General features: G+C 41.1%; 1 protein-coding gene across 3 annotated transcripts in view; it reads left to right on the top strand.

The window, feature by feature from the left end:
• The window catches only part of DNAJC6 (DnaJ heat shock protein family (Hsp40) member C6), a 163,930-nt gene that overhangs the window by 93,130 nt on the left and 53,328 nt on the right, over positions 1 to 17,472 (top strand). For all 3 annotated transcript variants that reach the window (XM_051999494.1, XM_051999493.1, XM_051999492.1), the window contains 3 exons: positions 5,622 to 5,772; positions 9,859 to 9,908; positions 10,012 to 10,160. In XM_051999494.1, the coding sequence (XP_051855454.1) occupies positions 5,622 to 5,772; positions 9,859 to 9,908; positions 10,012 to 10,160 (350 nt within the window). The remainder of the gene's footprint in view (positions 1 to 5,621; positions 5,773 to 9,858; positions 9,909 to 10,011; positions 10,161 to 17,472) is intronic.

The raw sequence follows: 17,472 nt of genomic DNA, 5'->3' as shown, positions 1-17,472 counted from the left end.
CTGGGCTTCTGTCCTCATCATTCAATTGAAATTTCCCTCTCCAAAGTCCACAGTGTTCTCCTCATTGTTAACCTAATGTTCTTTTCACAGTCTTCATCCATCTTGACCTCCTTGCAGACTATGACATTGATGATTACTATCTCCTCCTGAATTCTCGTTCCATTTTAGGTTTTTATGACATTGCTCTCCCCTGTTTGTTTTTATCCATTAGGATACGCTTTCTGGGTTCTATTTGTGGGCTTTTCAGGAACTGTGGGGGTTCCTCATGACTCTTTCCTAGACTGCCTTTCCCCTCCCCCCCCTTTCTTGGTGATCTCATCAGCTCCCAAGGATTTAGTTATCTATGGAGATGATTCCCACATCTGTATATTCAGCCCTGACTCCTTTATGAACTCCAGATGTACATTATCAACTGTCTTTTATACTTCTCAAAAAATGTTGCCCTGTGAGCAGCTCAAAATAAAAATCCTCAAAACAGAGCTCATCTTTTCCATCCTACTCTCCTGCTTTCAAGTGTCCTGTTGCTGTCCAGGGTACCTACGTTCTCCTAGTCACTTGGATTTATAGTCTCAAGTCTCCTCTACTCAGTCACATTAAACTACACATCATCTATAAGGCAAAATTTTGTTCTTTTTGCCTTTATGATTTCTTTCTTATGTATTCACAATTTTTCACTCACACAAAAATAGTCCAGACCTCAATCACCTCTTATTGGACTCTTTAACCCTTCTCTCTCTATTAAATCTCTTCTCAGTCTAATTCCATCTCCACTCAACTGTCAATGTAATTTTTTTAAAATGTAGGTCTGACCAACACCTTATCATATACCAAGTTAAGGTCAAAATGAGTGTATTATTTATCCATAAATAATGACACCATCAGCAAATTAAGAGCGCATGGAATAGTTTACCTTTCAATTAATGGATAAGGCAAGAATTAAGACCAAAGAATATCTAGAGGGCATTATAAAATAAATGATTTTGATTATATAAAATTTAAAATTTTTTCACCAACAAAACAATGCAACCAAAATTACAATGAAAGCGGAAAATTGAAAGGAATGATCAAAGGATATGAACAACTTGTTTTCAAAGAAATCAAAGTTATCTATAGTCATATAAAAAATTCTAACTTATTCTTGCTCAGAGAAAATACAAATTAAAATAACCCTGAGAAACCAATTCAAGCCTATCAGTGTGGCTAATATGACAAAAAAGGACTCTTTATTTTCTCCAAGATCAAATATAAATGTCTCAGTTTGGCTCTTAAAGTTCTTCCTCTACTTTTTCAATATATTTTGCACTTTTTCACATATTATATGATCCAGCTGCACTGCCTTCCCTGCTGTTCTGGCATCCTGTCTCTCATCTCTGTGTCTTTATGCCAGCTTGGAATACTTCACTTCTTCACCTCTACCTCTTAGTACCCTGGCTTCAAGATTCAGCGTAAATCCACTTTCCAGAAGGTCATTCCTCCCCACCTTTCTAATGTCCTCTGACATTGTCTTGTATATCCCTAATTATTTGCAAATTATTAGAATGTAAACTCTTTAAAGGCAGCAACCAAGTTTTGCCTTTCTTTGTATCCCCAGCACTTAATGTCCTAAGACCGTAACAAATACTTATTGATTGATCTATCATCTGGGGCTGGATGGACATTTAGATGAACTGAACAAGGGATGAAGGAAATTATAAAGTTATTGGTCTAGAGATGGAATCTTAAAAAGTCACCAACTTTAATCTTTACATCTTACAAATGAGGATACTGAAATTCAGAGAGGTCAAGACATCGGATCAGGACCTTGTAATTTAGATCCTTCATACTCAGAATTCAGTGTCCTGTGTTTGATATGTATACTGCCTTTCAGTCTTCTGGAGTTCCAGTTGCAGGGGAAACAAAGGGGTGAGATATTTTCTCGTTAGAGGAAAACAAGGATATGAGGGAACCTTTAGTTAATGGGGGTAAATGTCTGGGACAGCTTTCTGAAATTGCTCTCTTCTGTCTTAGAACTCAAATTGATAAGATTAGTTGACAAGGGATACAGATATTTGCCTTAAGGGATAATGTCACTGAACTTTCTTCATTGTAGATATTTAGAACATCTATTTTCCCCCTCATTAATATTTTCTTTTTAAAAAAAATTAATAATATTTTATTTTTCCAAATACATCTAATTTTCAACATTGATTTTTGTAAGACTGTGTTGCAAATTTTTCTTCCTCTCTCCCCTACCTCCTCCTTCCCTAAGACAGCAAGCAATCTGATAAAGGATAAATAGGTACAGTTCTTTTAAACATTTTCATATTTGTCATATTGTGCAAGAAAAATCAGATCAAAAAGGAAAAAAAAACACGAGAAAGAAGGAAACAAACAAAGGTGCAAATATTATAGTTTGATCCATGTTCAGTCTCCATAGTTCTCTCTCTCTGCATATAGATGATATTTCTATCCTGAATCTATAGGAATTGCCTTGAATCACTGAATTGTTGAGAAGAGCCACGCCCACCACAGTTGATCATCACATAAGGTTGTTACTGTGTATGATGTTCTCTTGGTTCTGCTCACTTCACTTAGTATCAGTTCCTGTAAGTCTTTTCAGGCTTTTCTGAAATCAGCCAGCTTGTCATTTCTTAAAGAACAACAATATTCCACAACATTCATATACCATAACTTAGCCATTCTCCAACTGAGTTTCCAGTTCCTTACTACAACAAAAAGGCCGCTACAAGCATTTCTGCACACATAGGACCTTCTCCCTTTTTTCTGATCCCTTTGGGATACAGATCCAGTAGAGACACTGCTGGATCAAAGGGTGTACAGCTTGATAGTCCTTTGGGCATAGCTCCAAATTCCTCTCCAAATTGGTCAGATCATTTCACAACTCCACCAGTAAGCATTTTCTTTTTAAAAATAAAAATAAAAATAAACATTTCAATATACAAAGGATACCAAAAACCCGGGATTATAAATGAAATTGACAGTGTTTATCATAGGCAGGTTTTTTCCCCCCAAAGTTCTTATTATTGAACATGGTAGTAACAGCATTACTACCGTGCTTGGTTCTCTCCCATTCTGAACTGCCTCCTCTTGTCTTGTGTACATTTCAGAATGTTTCATGACTGACTCTCTTTCTCTCTCTTATTTTTTTAATATCACTATTATCATTCATCCATTCTCCTTCCCCAACTCTCCCTCCCTAATAGAAGCCCTCATTACCTGTAACAAATTAGCCAGAAAAAACAAAACAGATCCAGGATATTAGCATACCTGTCTTTTCAATAATTGCCACTCTCCTGTTTTCTCATCTTTTTTCAATCTGATGATGAGAGGATATACCTCAAAGTTGTAATTAGCATTTTTATGGGCAGTGATGTAGATCATTTTTATATGGTTGTTGATGGGTTGCATCTCTTCTTTGGAAAGTGACCTATTTGTGCCTTTTGCCCTGTATTAATTCAAACTCATGATGGGAAAAGGAGTGTATCTAGTGAGCATATTGATCATTCCACATTCTCAGCACTACTGCAGGTCTGATTTAGCTTTGTCAAAGCATTTAGGAAGTAAATATATTTACATGAAAATACAGCCTCTACCAGTTTAGGCGAAGCTTTTCCCAGGCAAACTGAGAACACAGTTCTTGTTTTTACTTACATGTATTTTAAAAATTCTGTATCCCTTTATGGAAATTTGTCTTTCTTTCTTTCTCAATTTTTTTTCTTTTTGATGTGATTTTTCTTGTGCAGCATGGTAAATGTGGAAATATGTATAGAAGAATTGCACATGTTTAGCATATATTGGATTATTTGCTGTCTTGGGGAGGGAGTGGGGGGAAAGGAGGGAGAAAATTTTGGAGTACAAAGTTTTACAAGGGCGAATGTTGAAAAGTATGTTTTTGAAAATTAAAATCTATTATTTAAAAAAATTTTTCCTCACTCTATTTGCACAGCAAGACTGGCTTTAAAACACACACTTCTAGCTGTTTTTCTTTTCATGGATCTGATCTGGAACAGTATGCGTGCCCATTTTAAAAAAAAACATTAGTTCAAAAATATAACAACATTCTTATTATACTTTGTGTCCTAATCCATTTTCTATAATTCGACCATATCAAGATAACAAATGGATTCTGGTGGTCATTTCAAATCCAACAGGAGCTCTAATGGCCTCAGTTCAGTTTGAGGGATGCAAGCATTTGATTTATAGATCACCGGAGATATTTATGTCTTTTAATAGTTCTCTGCCTTAAAATTCTATTCTGAAATGTAATAGAGAAGAGGAAAGCACCCTAGATCATCAATCTGGTGTCAGCTTTAGAACAATGCTATTGGGGAGGGAGTCCTAATTGGAAATGGGACTTTTGTTGGAGATGAGCAAGTGCAAAATAGCTCTCCCTGTTTCCCCTCCCCATGCCCAGATTTAGTAATCACCATATTAGAAATGATGACCAAATTTGCCTTCCGACTTGGGAATAATTTTGACACGATTATAGCAATATATCACATCCCATGAGAACAAATCTCGGAATCATTCTCTCCACTCTTATTGAGCTAAACCTATTTATATCCTCTTGCACTTTCTCACACCGGTTTTATGATAGTTTAATCAGAGTTGTGAAGGGAGGGTGACTCTATGAACCTGGGCTTGGCTACCTATTGAATCTAATGATGGCTGGGATCTGTGAACATGATTTATGAGTGCGTCTTTCTATGGTAACAGTGGAAGAGAGCAATAAATGAGAAGGGATGAGTGGGGAGTGTTGGGTAGCAGTCAGGGTAATAGTCTCTCAGTCAATAAACATTTATTAAGCACTTACTATGTGCAAGGTATTGTGCCGGGGATACTAATAGCGTCCTCCCCCTCCACCAAAAGGCAAACCCCTATCTTCAAAGACAATCTGACTTTGCATGGTGGGAGAAGTCAGAGAAATCCCAGAGCAGGACATTCAAGTAAGAAATGAGAAGATATCTGAGTTGAACTCCTTCCTTTATAGAGATTGGGGGCTGGTGGTCCCATTTTCCAATGAGAGGGAGAGAGGCTAGTGATAGATCACAGGTGATCTTGAAGGATGAAGAAGATTTTCCAGGAATTAGATTTTGGGGGTTTGGTGGAGACATCGGAAAAACCCCAGCTCAGTGCAATGAGGTGAAAAAAGGTTAGGAGAATAGTGTGAGTGGGGACTTTTATTCTTGTTCTTTCTAGGACTGACTGAAAGCAGACTGTGGGTGCTGGAAGTTGCTATTTCAGGGAAGAAGTAGTTCTGTCCTTATAACTAGGGTAAGGGCGTGAGCACCTGGTGGGATCAGTGCTAGAGCAATACTGTCCTTTGTACTTTCCCATGATCTCCAGTCCCTCTTTAAACCCACTGGAGGCTTCTGGCAGGAGCAATGTCTCCAGCAACATATAGCAGTGGAGTGCGTGGTTTGGCACTCGATAGGGACACTTAGTGCAGCAGTCGCTAGGATATCCTCCTGGTGCTATATCTTTAAGCATGCTTCTTATAGGGTCAGCTGTAATAGGTTCTTCCTGAAACAAAGAAGACGGAGTCCCAATCTGAATGTCTGGCTTGGTTTTGTCTTGTTTTGAACTCAATTTGATTTCCTTTTCTGTTTTCCCTTTCCCAGGTGCCTCATCTCCAGACATGGAATCCAATTATGGTGGAGGTCTGCTTGACATGGTCAAAGGAGGTGCGGGACGACTCTTTAGCAACCTAAAGGACAACCTCAAAGACACCATCAAGGACACGTCTTCCAAAGTCATGCAGTCCGTTGCCAGGTACGAACCTTGTCTTTTCTGTACTTAAACAAACCTTTCTGGGTCGTGAGGCGGGTAACTAAAACAAAACCTCTTAGCGTTTGTTTTGCTCAAAGACAGCTGCATTTATGGTACGGTTACAAGGGATCAGTGGCCAAGAACCTTTCCTGCTGAGTGATGTCAGGTTTGAAATGGCAACGTGACTGGATACCCCGAGGGAGACTCGGGAAGACCTGGCTCCAAGTGCCTGGTCATCTCGTTGAAATTCTTGGTGTCTCCACTGGCTCTCCAAGACTCTAAGTCTCCAAATCCACATTGTCATAGGGAATTTCCTCACTGCGTTAGATCATATTCGATGAATTTTTAGGTTTGGACAAAGGGGAAGAAAGTCACTGACTGACATGTTCTTCTGCAGAATAAGAAGGAGCATTCTTGGGGCAGCTGGGTGGCTCAGTGATTAGAGCATCAACCCTGAAGTCAGGAGGACCTGAATTCAAATCTTCCCTCAGACATTGAACACTTCCTAGCTGTGTGATCCCCAGAAAGTCACTTACCCCAGTTGTCTTAGCTAAACAAACAAACAAACAAATAAACACACAGACAGACAAATAGATAAATAAATGAATGAAGGAAGGAAGGAATGAGCATTCTTTGTAGTTTTCCCCATTGTCTACTTTAACAGTATCAAATCTGAAACATCGACTAGAGGGCTTGTGAGACTCCCGAGTGCCAAATTCAATTAAAATCGACTTGGGAAATATTTCCCAAAATAACAGTTTCCCCCCAAAATTTCCCCAAATAAGACTAGATAATGTTAATCTGTGATTGGCTAAGTCAGTGAGCAATTGTTGGGGTCTCCAGTTCTATTTGAGGTGGACCTGGCTTATGTTCCCCTTCTTGGTTTTTTGCCATTATGCCTTCTTGATCCTTTTCCGTAGGGGAGTTTTAGCCACTTTTTGGTTCGAAGGCAAACTCATTTCATTTGTTAGTGATTTTTAGCGACATTTTTCTCTAGAGCAGTAACAGACATTATTAGGAACAGCAGGGGAGATCTGGGCTTTGGCATTTGGAGGTAGTTTTTGATGAAACAACAAGCATTTATTGAGAACAGACTGAGGGCTGTTTCTGGCAAATAGACCAAGGCTTCTTAAACTTTTTCCATACACAATCCCTTTTCACCCAAGAAATTTTTACGTAGGCATATAACATAGGTATACAAAACAAACATTTACTAATAACAAATTGTAATTTCACAACCCCACCTTTAATGACAAGACCCCCATATGAGATAACAACCCACAGCTTAAGAAGCTGGGTTCTAGATAATGCTCTAAGATTCCAAGTTACATTGAAGGAAATGAAGGGATTTTCTTCCCCAGGGAATTTCATATGCCAGTGAAATCCCAGAACTTGTCCCTATCCCTTCTGTGTGCCGGGCTCAAAAGGGACCTTAGAGATTATTGACTCTAAGCTCCCCACTTTACAGATAAGTAAATAAAAACTTCAGAAATATTTTAAGTGACTTGCCCAGGGTCACACAGCTAAGAAATTCCTGTAGTGGAATTTTATTCCTAGTCTCCTTAACTCCAAGACCAGCATCCTATCCATTATTCTGTGATTTTCATCATGCACTCAGTCCATAAGCACATATGGAATTATGTTAAGAAATCATACTAGATGCTTAATGGGATCTTTTTGTTAAAAAGTAAAGCTCAAGTACTGATAGTTTGGATAGACTTGATGACTCCCCAGGGGCAACATAGTGGATAGAACATCACCTGGAGTCAGAAAGAACTGAGTTCAAATAGGGTCTGAGACATTTATTAGCCGTGTGACCCCGAGCAAGTCACTTAGTCCTATTTGTCTCCATTACCTCATTTGTAAAATGAGCTGGAAAAGGAACCACTCCAATGCCTTTGCCAACAAATCCCCAAAGGCCATCAAAGAGCTAACGTGACTGAAATGATTGAACAACGAAAAAGACTTATCAGAATTGTTTAGAGCAGGACTTCTTAAATTTTTTCCACTCCTGATCCCTTTTCACCTGAAACATTTTTACTGGACCTCAGCTATATAGATACATAAAATAGGTAAGCAAATCAAATATCTACTGATAACGAGTCATAAAGAAATTGATTTTAAAACAATTCTTTGGTATACATATAATTTTATCATTTATTTTAAAGATGAAATCAAATTTACATACTAATGAGATAGATAGGCTTTTTTTGTATTTACATAAAGAATTAAATCTTGGTGGAATATGGGATATCTTTTACCATTGCCACATTTTTGTGACTCCAACATTCAGTTATATAATCCCACGTGGGGTCAAAACTCATAGTTTAAGAAACTTTGGTATGGAAGAATGAGCTTTGTTGTCAATGAGGTAATTTTTAAAAAATCCTCATATTGGAAGAGAATCTTGATGGGAAGTTCCTTGAACTTGATGGGAAAGTAAAACAGACTTATTAGGCAGTGGGAAATGTGAGCCTCATGAGGAGGAAATAGAGATCGAGATTTGAAATGATGTCTGTGGAAAAAAGAAAGAAATAAGATAATGATCAGATAGATAAGCATGGGCAGTATCTCTTTGGGGAAAACATCAAAGGGGAAGACTGAAGTGTGAAGACCATCGCCGCTGAGTAGACTGAATACAAAGTAGAAACTTCCCAAACAAGATCGAAGGGCGCCATTGTTGGGGCAGAGAAAATGAGATAACATGTGGCTCCGTCTGGGAGAAACTTACTGCGAAAAGACTGATGGACCGTGTCAGAGAGCTAGAGAACTCAGGAGTAAAAGTGAAGTAAGAGTGGACCAGGCTTAATCTTGGCAGGTTAAATAGTGTCTGTTCTATTCAGGCCTGTCTTTGGGTCTTTTCTTGCTGGTAGCTGCCTCCATGAGGTTCCTTTTTCTACTCTCTGTGTATCTTGTATGCATTTAGTTAATATATATGTGATTTTTACCATTAGCGTGAAAGCTCCTTGAGGGAAAGAACTGGTTTTGACTTTTTCTTTGTATTTCCAGGGCTTAGCTTAAGTGCCTTGTAAATAAGTTAGTGTCAAAAAAAATAAAAGCCAAAACAAACAAACAACACAAAAAAAAACTTATTTTGTTTAAATACTTTATAATAAAAGCAACTCAAATAACAAAAAAAGTTAGTGATGAAAAACACATCATAAAAACTCTCTGAGATGATCAGTTACAGAGAAAATGATGACCCAGATTGGTGGAAAGTTTCCTCATTTGGCACACTCCCAGTCCTTTTGGTGTGTCAGGCTGGAAGGAGACCTCTGAGACCATTGAATTTTATAAGCTCTTCATTTCATAGATGAGGAAATCAAGTCCAGATGAGTCAAATGACTTATTAACACTCACAGAGCTATTGGGGTTGATTTGTGTATCTTCACAGGAAATTGAAGCCACGATCCTTCCCCACCCAAAAATCGAACTTCAAGTTCGGTTGGGAGAGGGAGGGGATAGAAACAGAAATAACCGCCCTGAACAAAAGGGATGGGACTCTGTAAGCTAGCTGCCCCTGTGTGGAGCCATGCAGCCCTGTTAGGGAATGTGGAGGGATGTGAGTGGGGAGAGTTGAAGGCAGGTGGGAGGGAGATAGTACAGCTCTTTTGACACGACTGGAGTCGAGTGTACTTGCCATTAGGTCCAAATGTACCTTTCTGTTCCAAGTCTGCCATTTCTCGGGGCTCGCCATCTTGAGTTATTTCTGTCCAGATTGTGAGACTGGAACATGGTTCCTAATGAGTATTCAACTCTTCTCTCTTCTGGAATATCACGTGTTTGTGGAGTGACATCTAAAAGGGAAATGAGGAGCTAGCTTTGGGGCATTGTAGATGGGACACTTATGGAAAAAGGATTATTCAGTGAATCGATGTTGACAGCAGAAGGACGATTCCTTTGGCGGAGAAAATGTGTCAAGGTGGTCAAAATCCATCTGCAGGTTGAAAGGAAGTGTAGTGGGTCTCTCGGGATTGTTTTCGATATTCTTTTATCAGAGACAAATGATTTGAAGGCAGAATCTAAGTGGATTATTTTAGTGAATTTTGGACCAGTTATTAACGGTATCTTTCTCTTTCTTGTCCTTAGTTATACTAAGGGAGAACTAGACATTTCCTACATTACCTCCAGAATCATCGGTGAGTTTCTCATTTTCCTATGACCGCAAGGACGTAGCTTTGACCTGCTGCCAGTCGTGATGGATGGTCCTGTTTATCAGAATTTTTTCTTCTTCCCTCTTAGTGATGTCCTTCCCCGCAGAAGGAGTTGAGCTAGGATTCAGGAATCAGATCGAAGATGTCCGAACCTTCTTGGATTCCAGGCATCCTGACCATTACACAGTGTTCAATCTGTCACCCAAATCCTATCGCAGTGCCAAGTTTCACAACAGGGTGAGTGCTTCTTGATCTGGGGTCACAGCTGGGATCTAGCTCAGGGGCTGTTTCGGATGCCTTTTCCTCTGGATGCAGAAGGCATGAAGGATGTCACCTTTGGAGGATTTATCTCATTCAGCATTTATTAGGTGTTTTTCAGAGATCCTGAAAAGTTTCGTGGGTGAAAATATATGCAGGAAGGAATCAGCTGTCACCATAATTGCATTGACATTCACACTTTTTAATTTAGGGTGAAAAATATTCCGTGGTTGGTTAGCTCAGTGGGCTAATGTTAACGAAGGCCACGTCGAAGGTTCTCATCCCAAAGAGGCCAGTCGGATTCTATAGGAATTAGAGGTTCAGAACAAGAAGAGACTTGAGAATTCATTCCTTTATTCATTCATTTGTTCACTCAATTCAGTCAAGTCAAAAAACATTTACCGTGTGTTTCATATTTGCCAAGTTCCAGGGCTACGAAGAAAGGCAAACTATCTTGTTCTATCCCCTCATTTTCCAAATGATAAAATGGAAGTAAAGAAATAACTCGGAGTCCCTGATAACTGTGTCCATTTGAAGCGTCCTGTGGAAGAAGGAATAGATTTATTCTATCTGGAAGGAAGGAAACAATCCTTTCTTAAGTGTCTGTTCTGTGTCAGGTCCTGTGCTAAGTCCTTATGTATTCTATTACATTTTATCCTCCCAACAACCCTGGAATTAAGTGCTACTACTACCCCTATTTTGTAGATGAGGGAACTGAAAAAGAGGTTGAGGGATTTGCTCAAGATCATATGGCTGATAAAGTGTCTGAGACAGGATTTGAACTCGGCTCTTCCTGACTCCTGACTCCAGCCCAATGCTCTGTCCACAGTGCTGGACAGTTCAAATCTAGTTTCAGACTCTTACTAGCTGTGTGACGCTCCTTCAGTCTTACTTTTCTCATCTGTAAAATGAGCATGATAATAGCATCTGTTGTGAAGGGAAATTTGCAAATATTTTGTCAATCTTACAATGCTTTATAAATGTTATTTATTATGATGATGATCTCTGGGCTCATGAAATCACCCAGGAAGCAATGAATTCTCTCCTGTCAAAGTTCTTCATACTAGCATCTGGATCCTCCGGGAACAAGAAATAGGTAGCACTTGCCAGAGTACATTAAAAAATTTTTTTTAAATGACATTAAAATGTAGCCATTTGAATAACCCACCAAGTAAAATATTTTTTTTTGATGCTTCTGTTACCTTTATTATTAGATCTAAGGCATGTGAATAACACCATCCTGAAAATGAGCTGGATGATGCTTTTTTTCACTTAAAAAATCCCAAAACCAAAGTATGATGTTAACCAGGAGCTGTAAGCCATTTTGGGGTCATGGATTGGATCCATTTTTCAATCATCCGGTAAAGTCTATGGCCCCCTTGTCGGAATGCTTAAAATTAAAAAATTTTGAAGGAAATTGTAATGGGCTGAGGCTTGAGTTGATGCACTGAGGTCCCAAGCACATGAGGCTAAATAGTAATTGGACCATATTCTATTTATATATAAGCTTGGAGAAAGAATGGCCCCGCCCACTCTTTGTGCAAGTCCTGATGTGTTATATAGGAAATGACGATTTTGGTGGGTGGAGGCAGGGGAGTGGAAAAGGAAGGGGAAGGAGAGACTTTTGGGATTGCCTTGCCACGGTTTGCTCAGCTCACATCTCTCTCTGTTAGCTGGCTTCCTGTCACAACTGTCCATATTGCTATCTCAACCTTTCTTGCCTATATTTGCTATCACAATCTTTATTCACCTCTTCACTTCAATAAATATTGAAGATTTTTCCCTTAACCTGAATTCCTGACTCTGGCTGATTTTAAATACACAGTCATTACAGGAAACCAGTTAAATTGAAATACAATTCTCAAAATAAGTTCCCAGACTCCAGGTTAAAAACGGTTGGTATAAATAAACCTTTCAAACTGCCCTTTTATGTTTGATGCTTTCTCTGAGAACCATCCTGCCTGGTCTTTTGTGGGGAGACAGGACTTGGGTCTTAACCAGGGTCTAAGAGCAGATTTCAGGAAATCTCTGATTTAGAAAGGAAAAAAAATGATTTCTTTATTTTGCCTGAAATCTAAATGAAACTTAGCATTTCCTTTAAGTATAAATTGAGAAACAAACAACTCACCATTCTGAGATGGCTTCCGTAGGCCTAGAAGTTTAGACCACACAGAAAAGTTTAGGAACTGCTTTCCATTTCTGATTTGTTATTTGGGAGATAGCGTGGCAGTAGGTACTGTCATAATACTAGGATGTTTTTCATAAATGCAGATCGATAAAATCCATATAAACCAAAGGTGTTTGGGGAGTCCTTGGGGATTTTCAAGAGTATAAAGAGGCTCTGAGCCTGCGGGGTTTGAGAACAGCTTCTGTAAGATTGAGCTTGGGTTAAGCAGTCCTTCCATAGGGGGTCCCTGATCCCCCCATCCGGACCGCTTTCACTCCCAGGTGCTTTTGTTCTCTCTCTTCCCTTCTGAAATTACTTTGAATATGTTTTGGATTTATATCTAAGTTTCCTAAGTCACAAACTCTTCCCTCCCTTTGGAGGCAGGGGCTATTTATTTATTTATTTGTTTATTCATTCATTCATCCATTTATTTATTTCTCTTTTTATCTATTTGTTTGTTTGCTCATTTATTTATTTATTCTTTTCTTTGTGTGTGTGTGTGTGTGTGTATATTCCCAATACTTACTGCTTTGCACATAGTAGGAATTTGGTATAATTTGATATAGGAGAGCATCTGGCTTGGAGTCAGAAAAGCCCTGGGTTTGAATTCTGACTCAGGCACTTAGTAGTTATGTGACCCTTTCCTAGGGTCACATCTGTAAAGGAAGTATAACAATAGAATTTATCTCTTGCAATTATGACACTGGATGAGATCCTTTCTGAGAAACAGCTGTTTTATGGGCATTATCTGGAAGTCAATGACTTTCTGGTTACATTTCATGAACCATATAGTATGTTTTGGGGTTTTGATGTTGATCAATGAGATGACGACTATTGCAAGAGTAGTTAGCCAATTTTTGCCTGTTTATCCTGTCTTAGGAAGCAGCCAGATAGATCAGCTGGATTGTTCCTTCTTGGCCATGTTTTTAGTCTTCGTACTAAAGCTGTTTAGGGTGATGAGCCTTGGGTCTCAGGGATTTTGACCCCTACACATTCATCAAGCTTTTCCTTTGGGTCAGATTTTGTGTGAGGCTACAGGAATACAAAAGTAAAGAATGAAACACTATTTATACTCACAGGGTTCACGTTCTACCGGGAGAGATAATTATCTGTTGAAATATAGATAGATAAAATAAAAGCGAACAAATGCAAATAATTAGAGTGTGGTCCTAGTGAAGGCTAAGTGAGCACTGTGCAGACTATGCTAGACCTGGAATCAGGAGTCCTCGTTTTCCTGAGCTCAAATCCAGCCTCAGACCCTTGTTAGCTGGGTGATCCTGGGCAAGTCACTTCACCCATTTGTTTCTGTTTCCTCATCTATAAAATGAGCTGAAGAAGGAAATGGCAAACCATTCCAGGATTTTTGCCAAGAAAACTCCATATAGGGTCTCCAAGAATCGGATGTGATGAAAATGACTTGAACAGCAAACAATGAATGGAAGGTGTTTGGGGAATAGGGAGGAACAAAGACACGAGCAATTGAGGTTGATGTTAGGGTACTTTCCAAATAATCCTGCTCTTAATATTAACGGCAGTGGTCACATTGAATCGATCCGAAGATGACCAAAATTACCCAGAGCCCACCAGCGAGCCCTGAGGAAGTGTTAAGTGCTGGGGACTCACGGAGAATAAATGTTATGTGGTTTCTGGGCTGGTAGAGGGCAGTGCGGTCTGGAATAGCCAGGGAGGGAGGACAGCTGAGTCTTGCTGGCTGCGGGGGACGTGGATAGGAGGGGAGGAGACAAAGAGAAGGGACCGGGGTGATGTCCATCTCCACCGAAAATGCGACAGCTTCATTATTGTCGCCGGCATTCATGTCACAAACGTGGTCAGTGCGGTCTCTTTCCCAGCCTCTGCAGGAGCTGTCTGAGAGCACCCCTTCTAGCAGTGGCTGGATTGCTTTATCAGGCGTCACCCAGTTCACACACACTCACACACACACTCACACACACTCACACACACACACACTCACACTCGCACTCACACACTCACACACACTCACACTCGCACTCACACTCACACTCACATACACACTCACACACACACACTCACACTCGCACACACACACTCACACTCACACACACACACTCACACACACACACTCACACTCACACACTCACACACACACACACTCACACTCACACACACACACTCACACACTCACACACTCACACTCACACACTCACACACACACACTCACACACACACACACTCACACACACACACTCACACTCACACACACACACACACTCACACTCACACACACACACACACTCACACTCGCACACACACACTCGCACACACACACTCACACACACACACACTCACACTCACACACTCACACACACACACACTCACACTCGCACATACACACTCACACACTCACACTCACACACTCACACACACACACACTCACACACACAAATATGTTTGTTTACACTCGGCATTCTTCCTCCTTTTGTTAACAATAACAATGGCTGACATTCTAGCACTCACTTTATGGGCGCGTTCTCCTCTTACCTTACAACATACCTACTGAGCAAACTGGGTGAGCATCGATATCCCTATTTTACAAAGATCACATGAAGTCTGCCCCAGGTTTTTTTGATTTCAAACCCAGGGTTCTTTCCTTTACATTAGTATAGTGTTACCACATCAGATATCAAACTATAGGATCAGAGACTCATTGATTTAGAGCTGAAAAAGGGACTTTGGAAGTGATTGAGTCCAACAGCCAGATTTTATGAATGAGGACATTTAGGTCTATCCAGGTTAAATGAGTCACAAAGGTCATAAGAATCCTGGGTGAAATTTGAGCCAAAGTCTTCCTGATTCAACTTTGGTGCCCTAATCTAGACTGTCACTCTCCGTGTCTTTCCAAATGCATGATTAGTATAGATATCACTTCTTTTTCAATCATTTAATGAACATGTGAACATTTAAATGAACAAGTGCTCATTTAATGAGCGCTTGCTGTATGCAAATCCCTGTGCTAAGAACTCTGGATAAAAAGTTCTGTAGTAATGTCTCCTCCTAGACATTTCATTTTTATTTTGACCTATTTGGACCATATATTCACTATGTGTCTGTGAACATGTTTCCATTAATAAAACATAAGTTTCTTGAGGGAAATTGTGTCACTTTGGCATTTGTGCCTCTGATACCCACTGCAGTGCCTGGCGTTATTGGCTGCTTAATCAATACCCCAAATGTTATTTTTCATGTTATCCCACCACCTCCTTTGTTGACCCAGCATGCTTTTCTGCTCACCCCATGTGTATTTTCTTTCCCATTCTAATTTTAAACTAACGAAGGGGAAAAGCCATACTTTTCATGCCCAGTGCCCAGCCCTGGTCCAGGGTGCCCAATATAGGTCGGAGGGACAACCGACAGACTGACCACCAGATTTTGTAGCCTTCTGTTTGCTCATGGGAAGCTCCCAGTCACCACGTCTGAGCCTCTCGGTCCAGTTCTCCCCACAGAGGCGAGACCAGTGGATCACCCAATTCTCCCAGCGAAGGCCCTGGCATTGGCTGGTCTTTGGAAACCGGTGGGAATTCAGCACTGAGTGAGGGCGTTCCGGGCTGGGGAACCGCAGGTGCCCGGGAACACGGGCCCAGACTTGTGCGGGTTAGCTGAAGTGGGGAATCTGTGTCGAGAGGCGCCCAGCCAGGCGTTCGCTTTACACTCTGGACTCAGACTTGCTTTAGCTCCTGCTTAGAAATGACTTCCCTGAAGAGTTTTCTCCTGCTGCTGGTTTTTAATGGGTGACTTCATTAGGATTTAATTATGCTGAGAGACCACGTGGTCTGGCAGGGGCTCCATGAGATAATGATGTAGCCGAGTGTTTGGGAGCGAGTTAATGTGCAGGCCCTTGGCGGCTGCCGTGATTCGGGCTGAGCTGAGCAGCTGTGCTGGTGGGACCAGGGACTGGAAGCAAAGAAACTGAGTCTTCATCCCATCAGGGTCATTTACGGCCTGTGTGACCTTGGCCAAGGCCCCTTCCGGCTTCCCATCCCCAGCTTCCATGCAAATTCCTCCTCTATCATGGATTACTTAGACAACCCTGGATAAGTATTTTAACTGCCTTGTGCCTCAGTTTTCTTTTCTGTAAAACGAGGTGGCTGCACTAAAAGGCCTCAGATTCTTTAAACTCTAGAGCTATGATCTTATGCTTTGATCCTCTTTAATCTTCTCTTTCTCTTTTCTCCAACACTCCCCTCATGAACCCTCCTCTCCCCTCCCTTCTCTTCCCTTCCTTTCTTTTTCCCTCCTCTTCCTTTCTTCTCCCCTCTCTTTTTCTCTTCTTCCCTCCCCTCCCTTCCTTTTCCCTTCCCTCTATTTTCCTCCTCTCCCCTGTCTTCTTTTCTCCTTCTTTCCCCTTTTCTCTCCCCTCTCCTCCTCTCTTTTTTACTTTTTCTCCCTTTTCTTCATTCGCTTCTCCCCTCCTCCCTTCCCCTGTCTTCCTTTCCCCTCCCTTTTTTCCCCTCTTCTTCCTTTCTCCTCAGCTCTCCTCTCCTTCCCTCCTTTCTCTTCCTCTTCCCTTTCTTCTCTTCTCCTCCCTTCCCCTCCTTTCTCCCCTCTTTCTCTTTTCTCCCCTTCTCTCCCCTTCCCTTTCCTCTCCTCCATTCCCCTGTCTTCCCCACTCCTTTCCTCTCCTCCCTTCCTTCTTTTTGCCTTCTCTCCTCTGTGTTCCCTTAGCCTTCCTTCCCCTCCCCTCTTTCCCTCTTCTGTCCTCCTCTCCCTTCTGTGATTCTGTGTTTCTCTCTGTCTCTGGCTGGTTTAGTCTCGTTGGTCTGTCTCTGTGTTTCTGTATCTGTCACACCCAGAGTTCAGCTACGTCACCTTCGGTAAGAATATCACGGCTTCAGTCCACGGAACGTTCCACGTCCCCTTTCTCCCTCCCATCCGGTGAGATTGTGGGCTCCGGGGCACCCCGGGGCTTGGGCAGGAGAAAACGGCGGTGAATCCGCCTGAGGACGGACCGAGCCATCCATCTGGTCCCGGGTCCTGGGCGTGGAAAGGCCCCAGACTTAGAGGACGTTCCCTGCATCCGTCCTCCTTCTTCAGCGTAGAAACCCAGAGCTTAGCGCTTCATTAGCAAGATTAGTAAAAATAGGAAGC

This window comes from Antechinus flavipes, chromosome 4 (assembly GCF_016432865.1).
Source record: "Antechinus flavipes isolate AdamAnt ecotype Samford, QLD, Australia chromosome 4, AdamAnt_v2, whole genome shotgun sequence".
Classification (NCBI taxonomy): Eukaryota; Metazoa; Chordata; class Mammalia; order Dasyuromorphia; family Dasyuridae; genus Antechinus; species Antechinus flavipes.
The sequence above is the reverse complement of the archived record's forward strand: the minus strand, read 5'-3'. Positions and strand labels throughout refer to the sequence as shown.